The 26,838-nt window shown below is 36.3% G+C and overlaps 1 protein-coding gene across 1 annotated transcript; it reads right to left on the bottom strand.

The window, feature by feature from the left end:
- Window positions 1-9,661: 9,661 nt before the first annotated feature.
- Window positions 9,662-11,057, bottom strand: LOC114168869 (uncharacterized). The gene is made up of 3 exons (XM_028053836.2): window positions 10,819-11,057; window positions 10,574-10,656; window positions 9,662-10,329 (listed from the first exon to the last, which is right to left on the bottom strand). The coding sequence occupies exons 1-3, from the start codon at window positions 11,032-11,034 to the stop codon at window positions 9,783-9,785; spliced, it is 846 nt and encodes a 281-aa protein (XP_027909637.2). The 5' UTR covers window positions 11,035-11,057; the 3' UTR covers window positions 9,662-9,782.
- Window positions 11,058-26,838: the final 15,781 nt, after the last annotated feature.

Genomic DNA, 26,838 nt, shown 5'->3' with positions numbered 1-26,838 from the left:
TGCTGAACAAGTATTTCAACATGAGTTATACTTTAATGAAGAATCCCCACGTTTGGTCGCCCTAGGACGAATATTGGAAGGCAGGACAACCATTCATGCTGTTCCTCTACAACTAGATTGGGCATGTGTGATGGTTGATGAGGTTAGAGATCCGCAAGCTTGATTGCCCACTTCATAGATTCAATTTGTTGGAGAGGCCTTAGGCACATTTGTTGCTTAGCCTAATGTAAGACCCGTGAAATTTAAATATTTAGATAAATAATTATTTAATAAATGCAGGTATTGGGAATCTTTATGGCATTTAATGCGAGGTTTTATGATGTGGAATAGTACTAGCTCAATGGTTGAGAGTACTTGATTATTATGAAAGGACTTGGGTTCAAGTCATGTGTATGCTATTTGTGTATTACGTTAATTGTTTATTATTTTGACAATATGCTTGATCATGATGAGTGATAATATGATCCTAGATTTACATAAATTATCATGAAACATGAATTGGTTGTGCGTTTACTTTGAAATTGTATGGTTGTGTGTTCAAACCTTGGCTTAGGCAAAATAAGTTCCTTTTCGGCCAAATTACTTTTTAGCATGAATGTGAAGAAGAAAAAAGCTTTGCAAGAGGGTATTTGGAAGCCATTGGACATGGAAAAAGTACAAGGTTCCAAGGATTGGGATTTTGCTATCATTAAGGATCATAAGCTTTGCAAATTGGAAGTGAGGAAACTAGGTTAGGGGAGTTGTACCTCGTACTTAATATTTATTTACGTAATTGTGCATTGTATGATAAGCCTAGATGCCTAGTTATGCTTTTTCTGGACTATATTCGTTTCTGGAAATTTTCCAGAAATCACTTGGCAGGCCTTCAAAGTCGCCGGGCGACTCATGTTGAAACCACCTAGTTTTTGGGTTTCTATTAAGAACCACCTAGCGGCGAAGAACTATCACCAGGCGATGCGTGGATATATGGAGTAGGTATTTTTCATGAAAGAAAAAAACTAGTTTTTCATGTATCGCCAAGCGTCAGGTTCCTAACTTCTGGGCACTAGGCACCACTAATTTTTCTAGTCTGCGTAGTTTTCGTAAAATTGCATTTCCCAGTTCGTTAACCGTCCGATTTAGCTGAAATTTTGACAACGAGTTCATAACATGTTGCTCTTTAGATTTACGGTGCAATCTTAATTTGGATGTCTATAGTTAGAGATATATGATACGCATGATTGCTAGTTTGGAGGTCTTTAAAATTCATGAATAATCTCTTGATAATTTCAAGTAACTACTAATGTGAATCTATGTATGGATACATGATCGTGTAGAGTGCTAAATATATGTTTTAGTGTGATGCATTGGGATAAATGAAGTTCGTAGGTAATGTTTTAGTGGTAAGTTCAATGTTGCATTAGTTGGAAGCATAATTAGATCCTGTTTTGAGTCTCCATGAATTTCAATGTTCCTTTGGGTTAGTCACATGTTAAGAATGGGTTTATGGGTGAATGCATGTGTATCAATATAAAGGAAATTGTTGCATAATAGGTGTGAAGTGCTATTTTAATTCGCATTGGTGCATAGAATCATGTGCTTAAATTGTTAGAGTGCTACTACTTTATATTTGATATGAGCATGTATTATTCATAACTTGAAATTGAATGCTAGAATGGATTTAAATAGTGATGTATATATATGAATGTATAGGGATTGATGCATGTGATATGTGGTGAATTCTATTACTAATTAAGTAATGGTATGATCTCAACTGTAAACCCATTGGGTATATGAATGTGTTGAATTGTGATTCAGTCATGCTAATATGATTGGATAAGTGTGGTTGATGTTTCGGATCGCCTGTGCATTATTTGGGTTGATTAAGAACATGTCAACAGAGGCCACTATTGGCATGGCGCCTGGTGGCGCGGGGCGCGTGGCACCTAGCGACAAGGGTGGTTCTGCCAGGTGACTACTTTCAGATAGCAAACCCTAAAGGTGCCTAGCGCCCAACGGTGTGTGATACCCGCCAGGCAGCTTAGAACTAGGTTTAGCCAGGTGGTCTGTGTTGTGATTTAACCAGACGATAGCGCAGAGGGCAATGTACCTTTTTGCTTGCGTTTTGTGTGGTTGAGATTTTAGACTTGGACCAGGAAATGCTTGATAGTGTCATAAGCGGGTAGGTTTATGACTAATGATGAACACATGATTAATATGAGCGGGGAGGTTCATATTAATGATGCTCTCGTGTGAAGATACGAGCGAGGAGGTCTGTATGTTCCGTGCTAACACTTGAGGGTTGCTATGAGCGGGGAGGTTGGTAGTTGGATGGATCACGTGTGTTGGACTACGGGTGGAGAGGTCCGTAGAGTTGGAATACGAGCGATAAGGTTCATAGAGGTTGGACCATAAACAGACAGGTTCGTGGAAGCATGATATATCCTGGGTTCAAGGTCAAGTAATTGTGCTGAGTTCTTGTGTTAGTAGTTTCATTTGTATAATGAGGCGATAATGTAGGGGCAGGGGCTTGTGTGCTTTGGATGGGTGTGCTCTACAAGACTTTGGGTGATACCTTAAGGATGAACTTGCTGGAAAATTGCTTGAGTTGTGGCTCAGAATGGCATCCCTTGAGTTGTGGCTAGGGATAAAGGGTAAACATGTGGCATTCCTTGAGTGGTAGCTCAGAATGAAATTCTTTAAGTTGTGGCTCGGGATGGAGAATGAACACTAGACATTCCTTGAGTTGTGGTTCGGAATGGTGTGTGTTATCGGTGTGAGTGTGCGAGTTGTGGCTCGTACGGAGGGTCTCCACTCAATTGAGCAATCACAGGTTGTGGCCAGTGATGTGTTAATCTTGTGTCGAGAGTATGAACTACGGTTCGTATTGGGAACTTCACCTGGTGTTGCAAAGTATGGTTTGTAGCATGATTTCCCTCGTGTGTTCTACAAGTTGTGCACCAGTGCAGGAAGGGGCTTTGGGAGCGGTTGTTTTTAATATTCTACACCGGTTCTAAAGCATATTGGGGCGAGGCCAAAAGAGCATAGCTTTTGGCCTCGGTTAAGACCCGAAGCCATAGAGCCCTCTTCTGCCTCAATTTAGCGGAACCCGAGGCCATATAGCCCGGCCTTTTGGCCTCAGTTTTGGTTCCACCCAAGGCCCTATGTGCTTCTTTTCTTTCTTTTTTTTATAAATTCAGTCCCCTTTTGGCCTCAGTTTTGGTTGCACCTGAGGCCATATGTGCTTTTTTTTTTTAAATTTGATCCCCTTTTGGCCTCGGTTTTGGTTGCACCCGAGGCCATATGTGCTTTTTTTTTTTTTAAATTCGATCCCCCTTTGGCCTCAGTTTTGGTTGCACCTGAGGCCATATGTATGCTTTTTGCTTCGGTTCTGGTATGAACTGAGGCCTAATATGTTGTTTTTTTAAATGTAGTTTCTGTTTTGGTGTTATTCACACATTTAAACCTGCAAATTTTGTTCAGCACCCAGCACAGACCAGAATAGACCAAAACAAAATATTTTATAACACATCCACAATTCAAATTCATTTAAAAGATAATTACAAATCATTTACAATCAAGATACATGTCTTAATCAATAGTATGTTACATTTCAATTATATATTTGGCACATGCTATCCTACCAAACTTAATGGATTTCGCGAGAATTGCTGCAGGACTCTTGAATGTCTACAAAATAATAGATTGAGTTAAGTTAGTATATAAAAAGGAAATATTGCAAAGTATTCGTTTTAATTCAAATATATATTACCGTTTCCCAATTTGTTGTAATACGAGCACGCACAGTGGTTGTCATCCATTGCATTATATAGTAACCGCACTCATATGAGCCGGTTTGTCTATTACACTACATTATATTAACAACGTTACAATTAATTAAGGAAGAAAATCAAGCAAACAATTATAAAGATATGGATAGAAATATCAAACCTGGAGAGAACACCATACAAGACCTTTTGCCTTAGCCGTTGATCTCCTTAACAACATGTTATGTGCAGCAATTGAACTATGATATAGGGAATAAGTTAGGATATTTTTATATAACATGTCATATTCATAAGATAGATATTGAGGTTCTTACCAATCTATCACTTGTCTAAGATGGTTGGGGAGAGGGCGATACAAAGAGCAAAACCACACAACAAGGTTCTCCCTTAGGGAAACCACAAGTAACTGCCAATGACGCTTGATAAGAAAATAAATTCATTGTCATGCATTAAAATGACTGATTATATTCATAAGTTAACAAAAATGACTTACCCAGCAACATAAGGGACAAAATAAATTTCTTTTCCACGTTGAAAGCATTTGGTCACATATGCTTGGATGTCATCAAACTTGTTGCCTTCATGGGTGAGTTGGGGGTCTATAAACCCATATAGATCATTCAGCCCCATAGCTTCAGTGACACCAGACAGATACCTAAACCAAAAATTGATTTGATATAAGTAAATAGATAAATATATCAAATAACTATATATAATGACTAAAAGACTTACATCATCCATAACTGAATAATGGTAATATTGAGTTCCTCTTGTCCCCGTGCAAGCTCCAAGACATCTTGGGAATGCAAGTAAAGTGGGATGTCAAGATCTCTCCCAAAAATGTTAGCATCCCAAGGAACCTGCATCGGCTTATCGGCTATGATTTCTACAAGTTGGAGCAATGCACCAAGAGGATCGTCCAAAGAGAAAAGAATCTTCTTGAGGTTTTTCCTATATTGGTGCAATTTCAGTTAAAATGGAATATAATTTAAGTTTGAATATAATAAACATGTAAACTTAAAAATGTAGGATATTTGTGGGTTTAAGAGTCTGTACCGGGGGGTCAGTAACAACCAAATCTCTAGGCTAGGCGAGGAAACACTGGAATGCCTATGCCACAGTATACACCTCATTTGTTGGCATAGGAACTAAAGCATACGGCATGAAAACCTCCTCTACCGTGACCTTAACCTCATCCTCTGATAACTCCATGCCATGAAGAACTGTGGCTGCCTCAAATACTTTTCCACGAGCCACTAGTGTCTTCTCTGTACCATCCTAAATATATAGCTGACATGGATAAGTGTCATCCATGTCATCCCCGGGTGGAGCTGAACAACTCCCCTTTCCACTTCTACCTGTTAGAGTCAACGATTTATTAATGTTATTCAATTATTTTAAGACTAGTTCTGGCGGATGATCCACTAGCGAACGAATGCCATAATACTCAAATTGGCGCATTAGTTCTTCTCTCACCTACGCCGTGATCATTTCCTTTAGTCTTTGTTCATAATTAGCACCATGACTGCATGAAGACTGACGAGAGGAGGAACCAAAAAATTGGCGTATGCCGACTCCTGATCCAGCACCACGCACACGTCCAGGGTGCTCAGGTCGTCTAATTGCAGCAACAAGTATGTCATGACGACCTTCTGGAATGAATCCTCCTTGGGAGGTCTGCTCAACCAACGAATCCTACAATGTAACAAAAAAATTTATAAAAAAAATACAATATAAAACATGAATGAGCAATTTAGATAAGAATTGTATCTTACAATTTTCTCAGAGATTTCTCGTGTAGATTCAGAAGTGTAGTTGCCCGATGAGCGTAAACGGGCTAACTTCCACTTCTAATGATGTGATGGTGGTGAAGGAGGCTCAGTATCTTCACCCTCAGAAGGTGGGGGCCTAGATTTTTTCTTTTCTGTCATTATCTTCTCTTCAAGTTTTCTATACCCACCACGAGATAATATGTGCGGGTTTTTATTTTGAGCACTTATGCTCTAAGCCTTTTTCCTCTTTACCTGTAACATAGAAAACCCACTTTATGAATTAGTTAAAATTTTGCATAATTATCAACTATGCTATTGATGATTTCAAATAAACATACATGCCATCCCAGAGATGTTTGAAGCTCAAGAAACTGATGCCATGTGTCTTCATCAATCCAAGTGTATTTCAACAATGGATTTTAATTCTTTTTATGTCCAAAGACATACCTAGACGTCAACTTGGTCTTAAAACCACGAAATTTCTCAGCCACCGATGACAAACATTTTTGTTTAAGCGTCGACACATTTGGAATATCAAATGTTAGCTGCAATATAGAAAATGTCATCAATAATATTTATCATATTATCAACAAAATCAAAGTATAACGTTAATAACATTAATATTAGTTACCAATAAATCTTGCCATATCATTTCCCGATCAGCTTCAATGACATGATCAAAAGATGGCGTAAGGATTGATATTCTCTCTCGTGCCAACATTCCTAAATAGCTTTTGAAGACGTCCCCATAACGACCACTAGGCTCACCAGTGTCGACGTTAATATCAACATGTGTTTTCTGACCTTTAGCTCTTCTAATTAAGAGCTCTCTCAACCTAGCGGCTCCTCTGGTGGGTCTCTTAGTAGGTTCTTCATCCTCTGATGAAGCATAATGTTCAGCCATGTATCTGTAAAATGAAAACATAAAAAAACATTAATAAGAAACATATAAAATAATATATAAAACATTCACTAGTGCAGAAAAGAGATTATGCCGCGGTTATTTTGACTTTTTCGCTTCGGTTTTACACCCGAGGCATATGCTGGCGAGGTAAAAAGAGACATGTTTATGCCTCGGTTATGAACCGAGGCATATGCAAGGGTTACTGCCTCGATTCTAGAGGGAACCGAGGCCTAATGTGCATCGTAGATTTAAAAAAAATAGTATTTTCTGACCCAATAACAGCATCACACATAGCCATGATCCTTGTACACACACCTACACCAATCACAGTGTGCCACATCATCATCTTCAACCTTCTCCCAAATCAGAAACCCTAGCCACCATTCAAACCCTAAATGCCGCCAATGTGTCATGACCACCATCTTCCACCACCGCATCACGCCGGAACAACTTCACGACGCCTTCATTCATCTCGGCAACGATGCAGAACACCCTTTCTTCACTATCATATCTGAACGGAAACATCCCACGACTAACCATCGTGAGCTAAATCGCGACTTCGACAGACACATCGACGTTCGAAACCCATAGAAGAGTCTTACGATTTGAAAAAGGAGAAGCACATACCTACAAGCGAGATTGAATGACGAGAATGGAGGCGGTTTTGCAACCTCTGCGATGACAACAATGGAGGAGGCTCGCGTGACGGAGGAGGCTCGTTCAACGGCGGACCGGTGGTGGAGAGACGAAACTGCTACTACGTGGAAGAAGGAACCTTTGCGATCTGGAACAATGGCGTTCGGAAATGAAAGAGAGAAAAATGGCTGCTGCTCCACGCGAAGAAGATGAACAGTGGCACGATTTATTTTAAACCCTAAGAAGGCTTATTGCCTCGATTGATTTTAAACCGAGGCATAAACATCTATATGCCTCAGTTAGATGTGACCCGAGGCGTATTCCACTTGAAAAGCAATCAAATATGCCTCGGTAAAATAGACCTGAGGCATAAACATCTATCTACCTCGGTTAGAATTGACCTAAGGCATAAAAGTCTGCCACTAATTTAAAAATATCAATGTAGCGGAAAAAATAAAAATTTTAGGGGGTTTATGCCTCGGTTCTAAATACAACCGAGGCATAAAAGTTTGAAAAAATTACAAAAGTGCCACCGCGTCTTCATATGCCTCGTTTGGAAGTGAACCGAGGCATATAGGGCGCTGTAAAAAACCCATTATGCACTAGTGATTATTTAACAAAACACCTAAATTTTAACAAGAATATGAAATTCATACATAAAGTTATTGATTGATCATATGTATATTCCTTCATCATGATCTTCTCGAATTGCATGTACATCATCAACTAGATGGATTTCATCAACATTTATCGTTCTTCTAAATGGGTGGGTGACAGCAATATTAAGATCACTCATATTCTCTTCATTAGGATCAATCTATTTTTTTCCATGAAGAGCGACAAACCAATGTTCAGACGCAGGATCTTTAAGAAAAGCAAACAACATGTTTTAACAAATAATTAATGAAATATATAAAGCAAACAACATATTTGCATCATAGGAAAATATTAGAATTAGGAACCTGGGAGCGCGTAAAAAGTAGATGACAGTGGGATGATGCAATTCAACGCGTACGAGAGCTACAAGAGATAACAAAAAACACAAGAGAAAGTCATAAGTAACAAATAAAAGCAAAAACAACAATTTCCTTAACATCATATATTACCTATTTAATTATAGTGTTCTTACAATTCTCTTAAATTCATACTTAATGCTCTACATTTGAAGACACAATGCTCTTAAATTGAGACTCAATCCTTTCACAAAATTAATCAAAACACTCCAAACAATTTCAATCTCAATGCAAATTAACACTCACAATAACTAAAATTGAACATTAACATACACAAAACAGAAAACCAATCAAAAACGCATTGGAAATTTACCTTAAAGAAACCGCGGCATGTCAATTGTGGCAAAAAAAGAAAAATGTTCGCGTACGAAATGGAGGTGCAGCGACGGTGGCCGAAGCAGAGTGGCCGGAGGCGCGAAAGTTCGGTGGTAGTTGGTGGAAGAAGAAGAGGGTCTCGCGTGGTGGTGGAGGGACGCCAGAACACTTGCAGAGAGACAGAGAGAGGGACAACGGTGGTAGGGGCCTCGCGTGGTGGTCTCGCATGGTGGTCTCACGAGGTGGTCTCACGTTGTGGTCTCGCGTGGTCTCGCGTGGTGGTCTCGCCGGAAGTCGCGGAGAGAGGAGGAGACAGCGACGGCGGCAACGCAACGGTGGCAGTGGCAACACGGGAGACGGTGGTAGTGGCAGCACAGAGCTCGCGTTGTTGGAGTGGCCGGAATTAGCAGAGAGAGGAATGGCCGGAATTTGCAGAGAGAAGAGTGGCCAAAATTTGCAGAGAGAAATGGAGGAGACAGCGCGCGCGAGGAAGAAAGGGGTTCGCGATTTGAGCCCTAAATCGACTATTTGGCCTCGGTTCAACTTACAACTGAGGCATATAACACTTTTTAGCCCCGGTTCCCTAAAACCCCTTTTGGCACCGGCTTTTCCCCAACCGAAGCCTATAAGTCCCAACATCAATGGCATTTTTGAAATTTCTGGCAACCTTTTTGGCTTCGGGCCTCCTTAACTGAGGCCTATAACCTCTTTTGGCACCGTTTTTTTTTAACCGAGGCCTATAACCGCTTTTGGCTTCGGGTTTTATGTGAACCGAGGCATAAAAGTTGCCTGTAATTGCAAAATTGCCATCGTGCCATTATATGCTTCGGTTCCTCTCCAACTGAGGCCTATAAGGCGAGGTAAAACTGTAATTTTGCACTAGTGGTGGCTTGTAGGTGGTAGTAGCAAAGAATATCTTAAGGTTATCATTTCAAAGACGTAAAACGTGGATAAACATGGTGGTGGTCATGGTTTATAGATTGAGAAGATAGTGTTCCCTGATGAGTTAGTGAGTACATTGACTTGTGATTATATATATATATATATATATATATATATATATATATATATATATATATATGACTCGTGTATTGTGGAATCCTCGTGGAAACAATTTATATGGTTGCATTGTAGTTACTTAATCAACATATTCTTTCAATGTTATTTTTTCAAATTAACCAAAGCACTATGGATCAAATAGTGAAAAACAAACTTGCGTCATTAAGTGCGTGTATCTCATCTCCAACTCATAAGTTCTGCCTATAAAAATTCATAGTATATATGTTGTGCCAAAAAAGAGAAAACATATCCATACATTTTGGAACAAGCAAGCAAATTTTCCAACTGTAGCATAAGCTTATACAAGTGTCAATTATTAAGTCAAACTGCCCAATTGAAAAGCTTCTTCCATGGCCCTAAAAACTGATAAAAACTCTCCATTAAATAGGTTGCTAGATTCCAAAGCGGCCAAGTCATTGTTGTTGAAGGATGAAGGGTTCTCACATTCCATCTCACAAATCACAGACCTACAAACTGGGCACTGGCCCTTAGTTGTTAGCCATGGCACTATGCAATCCTCATGAAACATGTGCTTGCATGGAGTGAGCATCACCTCTTCACCAGTCTTAAAATCTTCCAAGCAAATAGCACACCTCTTACCATCTTCATCCTTTTCCTTCTCCTTCTCTTTCATAGGTTTTCCTTCAGCATTGTTTCTGTAATATAAGTTCAGCTTCCTAGCATACACTACCTTTTGAAGCTTTCTCAAAACTGTTGATTTGGAAATTTCTACCACTGGGGGAGCTTGTGTGCTTGTTTGGAATGTATATCTTGAAGATGGCTGAAAGAAAATATCTCTGAGCCTTCCCATATCCTCATTGTGAATATGAATTTGTTGTCTTCTAGGTGCTGCTGCTGGAAAACTGCAAATTATTCAACTAAATAGCATATCAAGGGTGCAGGGAAGGTTGCTTTATGGAATTCAAATCATAGTCCTCAATTGTTTACATTAATCCTAATACCTCCGTGAAATTCATGGTAATTGAAACATGCATCCATATGTCAATCATCAAAACACTTGATCATTTGAACACATTTTCTCACACAGATTAACATATTTGTGAAGTCTAATTACATATGCAAAATTAGTTTGCGATTTGGCCTTACTAAGGTATACTGTGGTGGAATCCCACAGGATGTCTGAATTCCCAAACCCGTTGTCGAGGTAATACATCTGAAGTTCTTTCATCCTGCTAATATTAAGAAACAAAATTATGTCCAAGCTATATGGTCCTCAAACAATGATGGTTCCATTTTGTGCTTCCATCAACAAAAATTTAATTTGTTTTTTCCTTCTTCTGTCATCATGTTCTAAAATCCTTGAGACTAAAACAAGAACAGAATAAACTTACGGTGACACGAGAAGAGTTAGATCTGTAAAACACAGGGACTTCATTGGATTCATGATGATTGTAAGTGTGGCCATCATAGGATCTCAAACCTCTTTGTCTATGGTGGCTCATGATTTCACCTTCTTCTTCAATGGACCATGCAAAATACTTTTCTTTATTTGGGGTGCAAAATAGCTTCGTGTGTGAACTTGGGAAATTCATTTGTTCTATATTCATTTGGGTGAAAGCAAGAATATATGCTTGTTGATTATGGTGTCACTTCTACTCTTACTTTTTGAGTTCGTTGGTTTTCCATTCTGATTCAAAGCATGCTGCTCAAAGATAAAGGAAAAGAAATAAAGGGGAATCGTATTCTCGCATGTTGATGGATGCTTTATTAATCAATATCATGCTTATTGAAAAGTATTAAGAAGACAAACGGCTCCAATGAAAGGAATAAACTGAGAGGTTACGTCACTTTGGAATTAGACATAAAGAATGTATCTGAACTATGGATGAGAATAATAAATTTTTCTTATATGCACACAAAGATAATACTGCATATTAACACCCTCACTAAAAATAAATAATTAGAATATATATATATATATATATATATATATATATATATATATATATATATATATATATATATATATATATTAAAAGAATGAGAATAGACAAAAATGGACAATGATATGTTTCTAAACACTTGGAAAATAATAAATATCAATGGAAAGATAAAGATTACTTAAATCTTAAAGACATGAGTCTTTGATTTCAAAAAATTAATGATCCCTAAAGGCTTATTACAATTTCAAACTTATTCTTTAATGTTAATAAATTTCAAAAGAAGAATTTTGAAAATAATTTTGGTGCTTACTTTAAATATAAAATAAAATATATATTTAGTATTAGTTAAGAGAGATGCTAAAAAAAAGTTTATGCTAAATAGTTATTAACATTGGATTTGTGTTGTTTGAGCATGTGATTCTAAAACAATGAAAACTAATTTGTTAATGTCACCTTTTGAAAAAACGACTTAAGTTGATACTAATTCATCACAAATTTTAAATCAATTTTTTTAAATAAAGCAGTTTAGTTTTGGTCAAGTTGACGCTAATGCATTTTTATTTTAGTGTTGACTTAACTAACGATAAGTAAAATCTTTTTTAATATTAGTTTAATTTATGTTGGTTTAGGGTTCACTCTATCTCTTTTATCCATCACTAGTGCAAATTTTGCTTTTTATCTCGCTTATATGCCTCGGTTGGCCAGGAATCGAAGCATATAATGGTGCGGTAACATTTTTGCAATTCCAGACAACTTTTATGCCTTGGTTCAACTAAAACCCGAAGCAAAAGAGAGTTATAGGCTTCGGTTTGCCCAAAACCGGTGCTAAAAGTTGTTATATGCTTCGATTCCAGAGACCCGAAGCAAAAAATGGGGCTGCATTTTTCAAAAATGCCACTAGCCGTTAGGTGTTTGGCCTTGGGTGGCACTTAACCGATGGCAAGTAGTCTTATATGCCTCGGTTTTTAATTGAACCGAGGCCATAGAGTTTATTTAGGGCTCAATTTCGCGAACCCCCTTTGTCTTCTTCTTCCCCGTGCCTCTGCAACAACACTCTCTCATCTCTCTCTGCTGCCACCACTGCCACCACAACCTCTGGCACCCGTCACTACGTCGCCTCCAACGGTGCTGCACCTCCATTTCCTACGTCGTCTCTCTCTCGTCACTATCTCGTCTCTCTTCTAGCCACCACACTCCACTGTCGCTGTCGCTGCCACCACGCTCCTCCGCTGGTTCTGCACCTCCATTTCGTGCATGGCCATTTCGTGCACCTCCTTCTCCGTTTTCTGACAACTGTCGTACCGTCGTTCCTCCAAGATAAGTTTTCAACTCATTTTTGTTTCGTTTTCCGTTTTGTATATATTAATTTTCAAATTCGATTATTGCAAGTATTGATTTTCATTGGAATTGAATGTTTCGATTGTTTTGAGTAATTTTGGGAGAGAACTAGTCTCAATTTGAGAGCATTAAGTTTGAAATTTAGAGCACTGAGTATGAATTTACGAAAATTGTAACAATATAATTAAATAGGTTTTAATTCTAATGTTTTCCTATGATTTTGTAGTTTGTTATGTAGTAGTTTTATATTTTATATATGTGGTTAATTATTTTTTTAAATATGTTGTTTGCTTTTCTTATACTGTGAGTTAGCCTTAGTTTTCCGTTTGAGATTCAATACAAAAATTATGTATTTTCCCGAGTTTTCATTTTGAAGAAACTACATTTTTTTAAATTAGATATAAAGGAATACAATACTAGTAATTTAAATGTATTGAATTTTGAATTGTCCGATTGGACAGTTTAAGAAGATTAATCACTTTCTAAGAGTTTATTAGTGCATATATATTTTAAAATACATATCTTAAAATTCATGAATATTTGTCAATTGTGTTTTGTATTGATCTTTGGGTGCATATTTGATTGTGGTTTATAATCACTTTCATTTCGTGTATCCTGAACACCATTGCGAAATGTTGGCAAAATTTCATGAAATTTAAGATATGTATTTTAAAAGTAATATGTACCAATAAAATAAAGAAAGTGAATTTTCTTAAATGGGATAGGGTCACACCTTGATTACGACGTGAGCATTGATTCAAAGATTATTGAAATTGTTCACGCAATTTCAATTTACATACGTATGGATCGAAATTGGATTAATTTACCACGTATCAGCGTTGAGTATGAGAATGGGGTAGAAGAATTTATAAAATTTGCACGACGTTATGAGGGGAGAAGTGATGATGAGGTGAAGTTCAGATGTCCTTGTGTCAACTGTTTGAATGAGAGAAAATTGAATGCAACTCAAGTTCGGGAACATCTTATTTGTGATGGTTTCCTTAAAAGTTATACAATATGGACATGACATGACGAATTAATAGACTTTCCAACTGTTTCTCAAACTGAACATGTTGTCAATTCCACCATCAAAGAGCGACGGGAAGAGTGATGTGAAGAAGATAATATAGAGGACATGATACGGGATGTTAGGGTAGAAGCTTTTGCACAAGTGCACGTGTATGAGACGATGTTTACTGATGTGGAAACTCCGTTGTATGTCGGTTCAACTAAGTTCACACGATTATCAACGGTTTTAAGACATGAATTTAAAAGAGACCAATGGTTGGAGAGATAAAAGTTTCACAAAATTGCTTGTGCTCTTCAATGACATGTTTTCCGATGGAAATACTCTACCCACTCGAAACTATGATGCCAAGAAAATTCTTTGTCCAATGGGTATGGAGTATAAAAGGATACATGCATGTCCTAATGATTGCATATTATACAAAAAAGAATTTGAAGATTTGAAAAAATTTCCAAAGTGTGGTTCATCACGATACAAGCAAAAAAGAAACAATAAAGATAGTGGTCAAATAAATAAGGAAGGATCTGCTTTGAAAGTAGTCTGGTACCTTTCAATCGTGCCCAGACTTAAGCGTGTGTTTGCAAATCTTAAAAATGCTAAAAACCTTAGATGGCATGCAACTGAGAGAAATGTGACAGACTGCTTCGTCATCCAACTAATTCAATGCAATGGAAAAATATTGATCAAGAATTTCCCAAGTTTGGTGAAAAATGTAGAAATATTTGTTTTGGCTTAGCCACCAATGGAATGAATCCATTTGGTAATTTAAGTACAAACCACAGTTGTTAGCCCGTTATATTATTCATTTACAACTTATCTCCTGGACTCTGCATGAAGAGAAAATACATGATGTTGTCTATGATGATATCTGATCCAAAGTAGCCTTGAAATGATATAGATGTATATCTCAATCCTCTAGTTGAAGACTTGAAGTTGTTGTGGGTTGATGATGTTGAAGTATTTGATGATGTTGCTTCTGAAACTTTCATGATGCATGCAATGTTATTTTGCACCATTAATGACTTTCCAGCTTATGGTAATTTGTCGGGGTACAGTGTCAAGGGTCATAAAGCATGTCCTATATGTGAAGAAAACACTATATCGCATTAGTTAAAAAATGGAAGGAAGACCATGTATTTGCGCCATCGAAGGTTTTTACAAGCTAATCATCCTAATCGAAGGTTAAAGAAAGCATTCAATGGACATCAAGAGAATTACAAAGCACCAACTCCATTAAGTGGCATTCAAATTCATGAAAAAGTTAATAAAGTCCATCATGTATTTGGTAAAACGTCTAAGAAATCATCTGCATCGAGCCTTTAAAAAATCAATATTCTTTGATCTTCCATATTGGTCAAAGTTACAAGTTAGGCATTGCATAGGTGCCATGCATGTAGAGAAGAATGTGTGTGATAGCTTGATTGGTACACTACTTAACATTCAGGGAAAGACAAAAGATGGACTAAATGCTCGTTTGGATTTGGTTGAAATGAAGATCCGAGAAGACTTGGCACTAAGGGAGGTTGGTAGGCGTACTTATTTGCCCCCTGCATGTTATACTATGTCCAAACAAGAGAAGATAAGTTTTTTCTTATGTTTAAAGAGTGTCAAGGTACCTCAAGGATACTCTTCAAATATTCAGAGTTTAGTGTCCATGCAAGACTTGAAGCTTGTTGGCCTAAAGTCTCACGATTGCCACATCTTAATGCAACAATTGTTACTTGTAACTATTCGTGAAATTTTACCCAAAAATGTTAGACAAAGTATTTAGATGAACTTCAAGCTGAGATTGTTATCATCTTATGTCAACTAGAGATGTTTTTCCCTCCATCATTTTTTGACATCATCATACATTTACTTGTTCATCTGGTGAGAGAAATCAAGTTTTGTAGACCAGTATACTTAAGATGGATGTATCCCATTGAACGTTACATGAAGATGTCTAAAGGGTATGTGAAAAATCAATATCGTTCAGAAGCTTTAATGATCAAAAGGTATATTGCAGAAAAAAGCTATTTAGGAATGTTGGCACGAAAGAGAATATTAATCCATACTCCATCTTTTGATCATGTCACTGAAGTTGATCGGGAAATGATATGGCAGGATTTATTGGTAACTAATATTAATGTTATTAACATTATACTTTGATTTTGTTGATAATATGTTAAATATTATTGATGACATTATCTATGTTGTAGCTAACATTTGATATTCCAAATGTGGCGACGCTTAAACAAAAATGTTTGTCATCGGTGGCTGAGGAATTTCGTGGTTTTAAGACCAAGTTGACGTCTAGGTATGTCTTTGGATCTAAAAAGATTGAAAATCCATTGTTGAAATACACTTGGATTGATGAAAACACATGGCGTCAATTTCTTGAGCTTCGAACATCTGAGGGATGACAGGTATATTTATTTGAAATCATCAATTGCACAATTGATAATTATGCAAAATTTGAACTAATTTATAAAGTGGGTTTTATATGTTATAAGAAAAGAGAAAAAAGGCTTTTAGCATAAGTGCTCAAAATAAAAACCTACACATATTGTCTCGTGGTGGGTATAGAAAACTTGAAGAGAAGATAATGTTAGAAAATAAAAAATCTAGGCCTCCACTTTCTAAGGGTGAAGATATTGAGCCAATTTGAGCATTATGGCATGCGTTCGCTAGTGGATCCTCTGCCAGAACTTGAGCCATTTGTGCCTCCACGGGTAAATCTGTTTTCTATAAGTTACGAATTGAATAAATGATATTTAATAAAATAGTTAAATAACATTAATAAATCGTTGACTCTAACAGATAAAAGCGGAAAGGGGAGTTGTTCAGCTCCACCCGGGGATGACATGGATGACACTCATCCATGTCAGTTATATATTTGGGATGGTACGGAAAAGACACTAGTGGCTCGTGGAAAAGTATTTGAGGTAGCCACAGTTCTTCATGGCATGAAGTTATGAGAGGATAAGTTGAGGTCATGGTAGAGGAGGTTCTCATATTGTTTGCTTTAGTTCCTGTGCCAACAAATGAGGTATATACTGTGGCACTGGCATTCTAATATTTTCTCGTTTGGCCTAGAGATTTGTTTGTTTCTGAGCCCCCAGTACAGACTCTTAAACCCACCACATACTAAATTTTTAAGTTTACATGTTTATTATATTCAAACTTCAATTATATTCCATTTTAACTGAAATTGCATCAATATAGGAAAAACCTCAACGAAAGAAGATTCTTCTCTCTTTGGACGATCCTCTTGATGCATTGCTCCAACTTGCAGAAATCATAGATGATAAGTCAATGCAAGTTCCTTAGGATGCTAACATTTTTGGGAGAGACCTTAAGATCCCACTTTACTTGCATTCCCAAGATGTTAAGGAGCTTGCATGGGGACAAGAGGAACTGAATATTACCATTATACTAACTTAAGTTAATGTCTTATTTTGCAGACATTCAAGAGTCATGTGCCAATTCCTGTGAAGTCCATAAAGTTTGGTAGGATAGATGTGCAAAATTCATAATTCAAATGTACATAGTATTGATTAGGATATATGTATTTGGATTGTGGATATTCCAATTATCTTTTAAATGTTTTTGGATTGTGGATGTTTGAGAAAATATTTTGTTCTGGTTTGTACTGGTTTGTCAAAAAAATTTGCAGGTTTAAATGTGAGAATCACAATAAAACAGAAAATTTATTTTAAAAAAAGTAGTAGAATAGGTCTCGGTTCTTACCCAAACCAAAGCAAAAAGGGGGTATATGGCCTCGGTTCTTACCATAACCGAGGCCAAAAGCTCTGCAAAAATTTTAATTAAAAAAATATATTGTGAACCTATGGCTTCGGTTCTCGCTAACCCGAGGTAGAAAAGCCCATTTATGGCTCTGGTTCCTTTGCAACCGAGGCAGAAAAGTGCCTATATAGCCTCGGGTGATAACCGAGGACAAAAGGCACCCCTTTTGGCCTCGCCCTAATATGTCTCGGTTCTAAAATCAAGACAGAATGACGAAAATTACCAGAGCCAAAAGCTCTTACTGCACTTGTGCATGCATCGTTTATACATGCTTCATATAGTCTCATAATGTGTAATGATATATCACATTTTTCTATTCCACTCTTTTACAACACAATTTGTCTACGAGAGTATCTTAAACCTTCAACCATAGTTATCAAACTCATGAGTTAACTCGCGAATTTGGACGATTTTATGTGTTCACTCAATGCTTCCTAGTTAACACGGAAGCAAACTCAATTTGGAGTAGATCGTGGGATCAAAGGTGGAATCGATGGAATTGGTCGAAATCACAAGTTTGCTTCTGATTTGGCGAGTTTGACGAGATTTTTTTTTCTCGAAATGAAATCCTTTACCATATTAGGGTTTTAGACTTGGTATCTTTTGTCATGGTTTTTGCTTCCTTGGTCTCTTGCAAATCCAACTCATTGTCGCCTTGTCTCTGTCTCTAGTTTGGTGTCAAAGTTGCTCACGATCTGTCATTGTCTGGCTTTGCACCGTCGTCGCCCAAAGTCATTGTTACCCATTGTCGTCGTTACTCACCATTAGATCTGTGGTTTATTCTTTCGATCTTCATATGTTGCCCTCTTACTGCGGCTTGTCAAGGTAGTGAGTCTTGGAAGATGATGTTTGAGTTTAGGGTTTTTGCTGACCATCTAGGTCTTAAATTCAAAGTTTTTAGATTTCAAAATGTAGACACTTTTTGAATTATATTAAATATGTTAAATATAATTAATTAAAATTATTATAAAAAATAGTTAGGAACATATAATTTTGTTTTAAATATATAATACGATGAACTTATAACAATAATAATAATAATATTTCAATAAAAACATGTACAAATTATTTCTAATATTATATAATAAAGTATTATAATTTTTATAAAATTTTAATATTTATTTATCTAAAGTAAATTCTTAAGATTTTACGATCCGAATTTACAATTTGAATTTATCATAGTCCCACAAGTTTACCTAACTTCTCAAGTTTAACGTTGTCCTCAACCACACAACGCCTAATAGAACGTTTGTAAGGTGCAAATACAAATTGCACCTAGTATATACTGTTTGTGATTGCTCCCAACCTCTACTACTCTTAGCATCTACTACGCTCACCCATACTGAGTATTTTCCATATTCCTTCACAAGCAATACTAAAACTAAAATAATAGCAAAGAAGGCAAAACTAAAAGTACTAAGTGAGTGAATGAAGAAATTTAAGATCATGAAATTTCCAGCTGTTTTTAATCATGAATGAGTTAAAACTGCAAGACGTAAATAATCACCTTGCTAATGTAGCTAATCATTAATGTAATAATGGAATTATTGTGGAACATTAGTGTTCATATTTGATCAACTACATACATGAACAAATTCCTCTAGCTAAAAATCTTTATGCAGAGTGGCCAAAGAAGCAGAATTAATAATCCCTATTGTACTCTGCCACATTCCTCGGACATTGTGATTTGAGTCCTTCCGTAGAGTCGCTGCAACTGATAACAGTCCAATAGGATAAATAAGTTCAGCCAAAAATGAGAATCTTGTTAGCTCAAGAACAAGTACAATTTAACAGATTTTATTTTTCTGTTAGGTTACACTATTCCAAATTCTCAGTTATTGGCTCTATTAGTATTTTTAGATTGTGAAAAGAAAAGTTGAAGGATAGAGAAAATGTGTAGATAGTAGAATATAAAAATAGTAGTTGTATCACATGTTGTGTTAGTACTTCTTGATGTTACAAATGGTAGGATACATGTGTATTTATAAACCTATAGATTATTTCTAAAAACTCTTAGCTAGAACTTGTGCAAATAGTTTTAGATTTTTCTACATAGTAGAATGTTCTTGACTTTTCTTTCTATCCTAAGCTTTTCTCCAATACTCTAGAAGTTTCATTACATTTCAATAACTCTATTTTTAATTTTTTTAATTGTTCTAGAATTTGCATTATACTTTAATAGGTTCATTATCCTTAAAATGTGCAGATGAGTGGTGGTAGTGCAAGCCCGACCCGAAAATAGAAAGGGTTCTGTAACCACATGTAGTCATTCATTTTCTCTACAACCTTGAGTCTTTCTTTCTCATTGGGAAATAACTTTAGAAAAAATATTCAACATTTATATATTTTTTTTCTTTTTTTTAATGTCAAACTTTTGTATTAACCTCGTATACTTTGAGATGAAATATGAATGTGTTTTGTTTGGATACAAATGTCAAGAGTAAGACATGGATGACCATTCAAATTATTTTTATGTCATCACAAAATGTTCTTGAGAAAGGCCATTGTACTAAACATGTACCAACAAATAGATAATAATAATAATAATAATATATCCCTTAGCAAGGTTATCAAGGTAACTTTGCAATTTACAAATACACTTACAATCACTAGTGTAGATTTGACATTTTACTTCTCCTTATAGGTCTCGGTTGTAGCTAAACCGAAGCCTATAAGGAGGTGGTGGCATTTTTGCAATTTTGTCAGGCTTTTGGCCTCGGGTCTTTAAGGACCGAGGCAATAAAGGGGGCTTTAGGCCTTAGTTACAAATGAACCGAAGCATATAAAGCAGCCCAATTTTCAAATTTTCAAAAATGCCACTAGCATCAGGCTTTTGGCCTTAGGTCTTTAAGGACTGAGGCAATAAAGGGGGTTTTTGGCCTCAGTTACAAATGAACCGAAGCATATAAGCACTAATACAAAAAAGGATTTTAACGTCTGATATTTTCGGTTTTTGACGTCTGTCCAAACACCGACGTCGTATTGGGTGACGTCAAAATTGACGTCGGAAAGGAGAGCAGACGTTAATTAACGTCGGGACCAGGAAAGTCAGACGTTAATTAAAGTCGGGGCCAGGAGAGTCAGACGTTAATTAAAGTCGGGGCCAGGAGAGTCAGACGTTAATTAACGTCGGGGCCAGGAGAGTCAGACGTTAATTAACGTCGGGTCCAGGAAAGTCAGACGTCAAATAACGTCTGTCAAGGTTCTACCAGACGTCAAACAGTGTTGTTTTTTTAAAGTTTTGTTGTTTTTACAACATTCTCACACCTGAAAATCAGAAAAAATCCATAATAGTTTCTAAACGCTTTTCTTAAGAGTATTAACTTCTATATTCCATAACTACTAGTTAATCAATAACTAGAAAAAGCCATTGAATCAAATGCCTTGTACTTTAAAAAAAATGAGTACAACAATATTGCATAGCTATGATAGTTTATACTACATAAATCTGTTAGGTATTTATTATCCTCATGCCATCACCTTAATCTTATGTCGAGAGAAGAAAATAACTCTAGCAGATTACAAGAGATGTCTCATAACAAAATCAAACCAAAGAGAAACAAAAGACATGAAAAAGAACATTACCTCAGTTACTTGCTGGTTTTGAGGTCCTTGATTTAACCTTACCTCACTCACCCTTCTTAATGGAGAATTAAAGATCAAGGAGTGACCACCTAAATATTACTCCAAGGCAACTTAGAGGTCAGTTTAAAGAAATGTAAACACTTCAACATCATTCATAAAAAAGAAAAATACTAAGAACTCTCATGTAATGAAAACATAAACTTTATAGTTCATGGAATGAGTCATCCTTCATTATTCACTCCACCCTAAATTCATTATGACTCATTTTCGTATGGAGTTCACAACATTGATCACCACATCACGCTCATTTACCCTCCAAATTAGATACACGGGTTATTAATTCAATTTCAATTTCAATTTCAAACGGCATGCATAATTAAAAGTCTAAAAGGAGGCAATCCACATGAGAGTGTTTGGTACACTTCTTATAATCATACACATATGAAAAGAATTACCTACAATATGCATCATGCCATTGTAATCACAATTAACGCTCAATTTAGTAATAACCCTAAATTTAGAAATGAAAAACTAACCCCTTCTAGCAAATGAAAGACGAACTTGGAGAAGGTGGCTTTAAGGTCTCTACACGTTGTTAGCCAAATGGGGATGAAGAGCAAGTGGGACGAATCTCAAAATGCTGCAAATGGAGATGAAAACGTAAAATATTCGGTTCAAAATGCCTAAAATCAATTCATAATCAAATCCTAACAAGTTTGGTGGTGAAAAACGTTCAAAACTCACCTAGATAAAGTCGAAATGGGGGTCGCCGGTGGAAAACGCTCACAGAAACAGTGAAACAGCGTAGGGTTTCTGCGTTTCGCGTAGAGATAAGTAAAACTTAACGTCGGTGGTGAAGGAGTCCGACGTTAAGTGACGTCGGGGGAAAACCAGTCTGACGTCCTTTTTTAAATGACGTCGGAGTTTTTTGGGCAGACGTTAAATTACGTCTGATCTGGAACAGACAGACGTTAATTTACGTCTGACCTGGAATAGACAGACGTTAAAAAAGTCCGATAATTTACAAAAATGCCACCGGTCATTTTTAACGTTGGACATTTTTTGGGCAGACGTTATAGGAGTGACGTTATAACGCTTTTTTGTGTTAGTGAAGGCAGCCTAATTTTCAAATTTTCAAAAATGCCATCAACATCAGGCTTTTGGCCTTGGTTCTTTAAGGACCGAGGCAATGGCCTCGATTATTAATTGAACCGAGGCCATAAAGTCTGTTAAAATTCCCAATTCGCGAACCCTAACTACTATTAATCGTCTCCCCAACTCTCTTCTCTCTGTGCAAATTTCTCTGCTCTGCCACCACTACCACGCTCCGCCTCCGTCGCCGACAAGCATCCGTCGTCAATAGTCATGTGTTGTCGCCTCCATCGTGCTGTCTAAGTTCATTGGTTGCAAATCACCTCTCGCTACGGGTGAGTTCGAAAACTTTGTGCGAACTTCGCTGCCACCACCACCACGCTCCGCCTCCGTCGCCGACCAACATTCGCCATCAATCGTCGCACGTCGTCGATTAAATCTTTGTCTCTTGCTCCTGGTGAGTTCGAAAAATTGGTTTCCCTACGTGTTTTTTTTTTGCCGTTTTGGTTCGTTTATGTTGCTTTGATTTTTCTTTCTATTATGAATTGTAATAGTTTGAGTTTTGTGGTTTCATTTTTCATGATTAGGTACTCTTGCTTTGTGGATTTTTGAATTCTCAATTGTGCATCTGCTTTGAATTTATTTTCTTCTCAGACATCATTGGCAATTACTTGTGATTTCCCTAAGGGAGAACCTTGCTGTGTGGTTTTTCTCTTTACACCGCCCTCCCCCCAACCATCTTAGACATGGGATAGATTAGTAAGAAACCTCAATCTCAATTTTATGAATATGAAATGTTATATAAAAGTATCCTAACTTATTCCCTTTATCATAGTTCAATTATTGGACATAACATGTTGTTAGGGAGATCAACGACTAAGGCAAAATCTTGCATGGTGCTCCCTCCCAGTTTGATATTTCTATCCATATATTTATAATTGTTTGATTTGATTTTCTACCTTAATTAATTTTAATGTTTTTGATATAATGTAGTGTAATAGACAAACCGATTCATATGAGTGTGGTTACTATATAATGCAATGGATGACAACCATTGTGCGTGCTCGTATTACAACTAATCGGGAAACGATAATATATATTTGAATTAAAACAATTACTTTGCAATATACTAAAGTTTGGTATACTAAAGTTGTTTTTCTATATACTAACTTAAGTTAATGTTAATGTCTTATTTTGCAGACATTCAAGCGTCTTGTGCCAATTCCCACGAAGTCCATAAACTTTGGTAGGATAGCATGTGCAAAGTTCATAATTCAAATGTACAATAGTATTGATTATATACTAACTTAAGTTAATGTTAATGTCTTATTTTGCAGACATTCGAGCGTCTTGTGCCAATTCCCACGAAGTCCATAAACTTTGGTAGGATAGCATGTGCAAACTTCATAATTCAAATGTACAATAGTATTGATTAGGACATATGTATTTGGATTGTGAATATTCCAACTATCTTTTAAATGTTTTTGGATTGTGGATGTTTTAGAAAATATTTTGTTCTGGTTTGTGCTATTCTGTGAAAAATATGCAGGTTTAAATGTGGGAATCACAATAAAATAAAAAATTTATTTTAAAAAAAATAGCAGAATAGGCATTGGTTCTTACCAAAACCGAGGCCAAAGGTTATGGCCTCGGTTCATACCATAACCGAGGCCAAAGGTCTTGCGTAATTTTTTATTTTAAAAAAAATATTGAACACCTATGGCTTCGGTTCTCTCAGACCCGAGACAAAAAACAGACTCTATGGCCTCGGGTGATAACTGAGGCCAAAAGGGGGTGCCTTTTGGCCTCGCCCAATATGCTTCGGTTCTAAAACCGAGGCAGAATCACGAAAGTAACTGGGGCCAAAAGCCCTCACCGCACTAGTGAATTCTTGTAAATTTGTAAATAACTCTAGCAATTCTAAAAGGAGATCAACAAGGTAATGTACGGTTGATCTTCTATCAAGCGTACCAAAAATCAACTGTAGCATAATGATTATAAGTAAGGGTGTCAAACCCATGCAACGGATTCGGTTAAAATAAATAATTATCTCAATTAGCATATGTACAAAGATTTTAATTTGATTTATCATTGACTACTGCATAAAAATAATACATAAAAGTGGAAAAGTTTAGAAAAATTCAGTAAATGAAACTAGGATTGAATTTCATTTATCTCCCTTGTCTATAATCTGGATGAATATAATACATAACATCTGAAAATACTAATATTGATGCATCACCCAAAAATCATTTATATTGATTCCTCACGTATAAAATTCATAAGATTAGTTCCCTGAATATTGATTCCTCATATATTCAGCATACTATCCAGCATTATGATCGAGTGTTATAAGCAATTGATATACTACATAACATCTTTTATATGATCGAGTGTCTGTGATATGGATGAATATAATACATAACATCCGAAAATACTAATATTGATGCAACACCCAAAAATCATTTATATAGATTCCTCATGTATAAAATTCATAAGATTAGTTCCCTGAATATTGATTCCACACATATTCAGCAAACTATAGAACATTACGATCGAGTGTTATAAGCAATTGATATATTGAGATTTATTCCTAGCATCACAGTATATCAAGTATTGTTGTTCAAATGAGATTTTAAGAAATACTTTCCAGTCAGATCTAAAAATCAAAATCAGGACATCTCTTGATCAAATAGAATCAAGCATTAAGAATAGAACAATAATACCAATATTGAGTAGAAACATAAGTGCTATATATAAATATCACCATATTACATCCAAGTTCGAGTCGATTACATTCAATCCCAAGGAAAGAGATTAGCCACTCATGGTAGCCATCAAAATCCTAAGAGCTAAAGAAGAAGAAGAAGAAGAAGAAGAAGAAGAGAAAATAAGGAATTATGTGCTTTGCTTCGTGGTCCAGCTCTTGAGATATGTCTCTGCCGAAAAACCCGCCAACATCGCTCTCTGATTCCAGAATATATATACTCCACGAACATCTCGCTTAAGCCACTTAAATCTCGCTTGGGTGAGATAGAGTACTTCGTGCTGAAGAAAGGCTCTCGCTTAGGCGACCACATTCTCGCTTGGGCAAGAATTGCAAGACTACATGGGCTTCTTCGCGAACTCTCACTTGAGCGAGAATGGCAGCAAGTGTCTCACTTAGGTGAGATGACGTTGGCTTGAACGAGATTGTTTTGGCTTGAGCGAAACTCCTTTGATTTGAACAACCTGTTGCAAACATTCTTCCATTTCTTCTCTATTTCTTGATTTCGCTTTTGCTCTTCTTAAGTTTTTTCCTCCTTTACTCTAATTTACCTAAAAAATACACAAAATAGGGATCAAAGGATTTCTTTATGTAAAAACATGGAAGTATGTTATTGAAGCTCATTTTTCCTAGATCAGGGAAGATCAACATGATATAAACAAAAAATATAAACAGAAGTGCCAACATTCTATATGAAAATTACTGATTTTTGGCACTTATCAGCTTCCCCTAACCTAGCACCTTGCTTGTCCTGAAGCAAAGTAATAAGATGTAACAACCATTCAAAACTTAAACTCTGAAATTGGTTATTGAGAAATAATTTTCACAGTTCTTTACCAGACAACTTTTGCATTCCAAACTACATAATGAAAATCAGAAGCAAATGATGAATCCAATTATCAAGCAATAGTAGGATAAGAGTGCAACCAATTTTTCAGGAAAACTAATTGTAAGAACAAATTAATCTAACCAAGGAAATTTTCTCTTAAATCTCACATGCATGTGTTTTTCTCATTTTCCACTAAAATTGAACAAATCAAAATTACCAGTCATTTTCAATCCAACCACAAACACACAATCAACATGCATCTTAAAGTCTTTTCAAGGTTGTAATGAGGCTAGGCTTTCAAGAATTATGGTTTCTCAGGATAACAAAAGCACAACTTAAGAAAAGAGGGCATAACTACAATGTAAACCCAATTTCATTTCTACATCAATTTAGACCTCAATACACATTCATAATTCCCTTTCCTTTTTCTTTTCTTTTCTTTCTCTCTTTCTCTTTTTTTTAGTATATATATGTACATTTATATACATTTCTACACAACTAAAGAATGAATTATAATACTCAGCCCCTCTGTTCTTTAAGTACAATTCCACCAACTAAGTCCTACTTACAGTTGAATAAGATGCACCTATGCTCTCTATCCCTAAGTGTGTAAAGGGAAAGGATAATAATTCAAATTAAGGTTAAGGTGCATAATTCAAACAATTAGGCTCAAATAGGCTATCAACAAAGGATGATTATTTACAAGCTGGCTGTTTGGCACTGAGTTATACAAATTCAATCAAAAATTGCCTTAATCATTTCCATGCTTCTAATGTGATGTTATCAAAATGAAAACTCAAGCAATATCAACTTGACAACAACAGTGGAAACACTGAAATTGTTTATGGATTCACACACTCATTGGGTTTTCTTGTTTATTTCCTTGGTTTATCACTTGTTACAACTGATTGTCTTGACTAACTATCCAGCACTAATATCCTAATCATGTTTAATTATAAACTCAAACAAAATTTTCCTCTTTCTCCTCTGTGTTCAGTTCATTAAGTTGTTCTAGACTCAGAATACTTACTGAAATCATATTTC

The sequence above is a fragment of the Vigna unguiculata genome, chromosome 11, assembly GCF_037176805.1.
Source record: "Vigna unguiculata cultivar grain cowpea cultivar isolate G323 ecotype 2 chromosome 11, ASM3717680v1, whole genome shotgun sequence".
NCBI lineage: Eukaryota > Viridiplantae > Streptophyta > Magnoliopsida > Fabales > Fabaceae > Vigna > Vigna unguiculata.
Note: the sequence above shows the minus strand (reverse complement) of the source record. Positions and strands in the feature narration are given on the sequence as shown.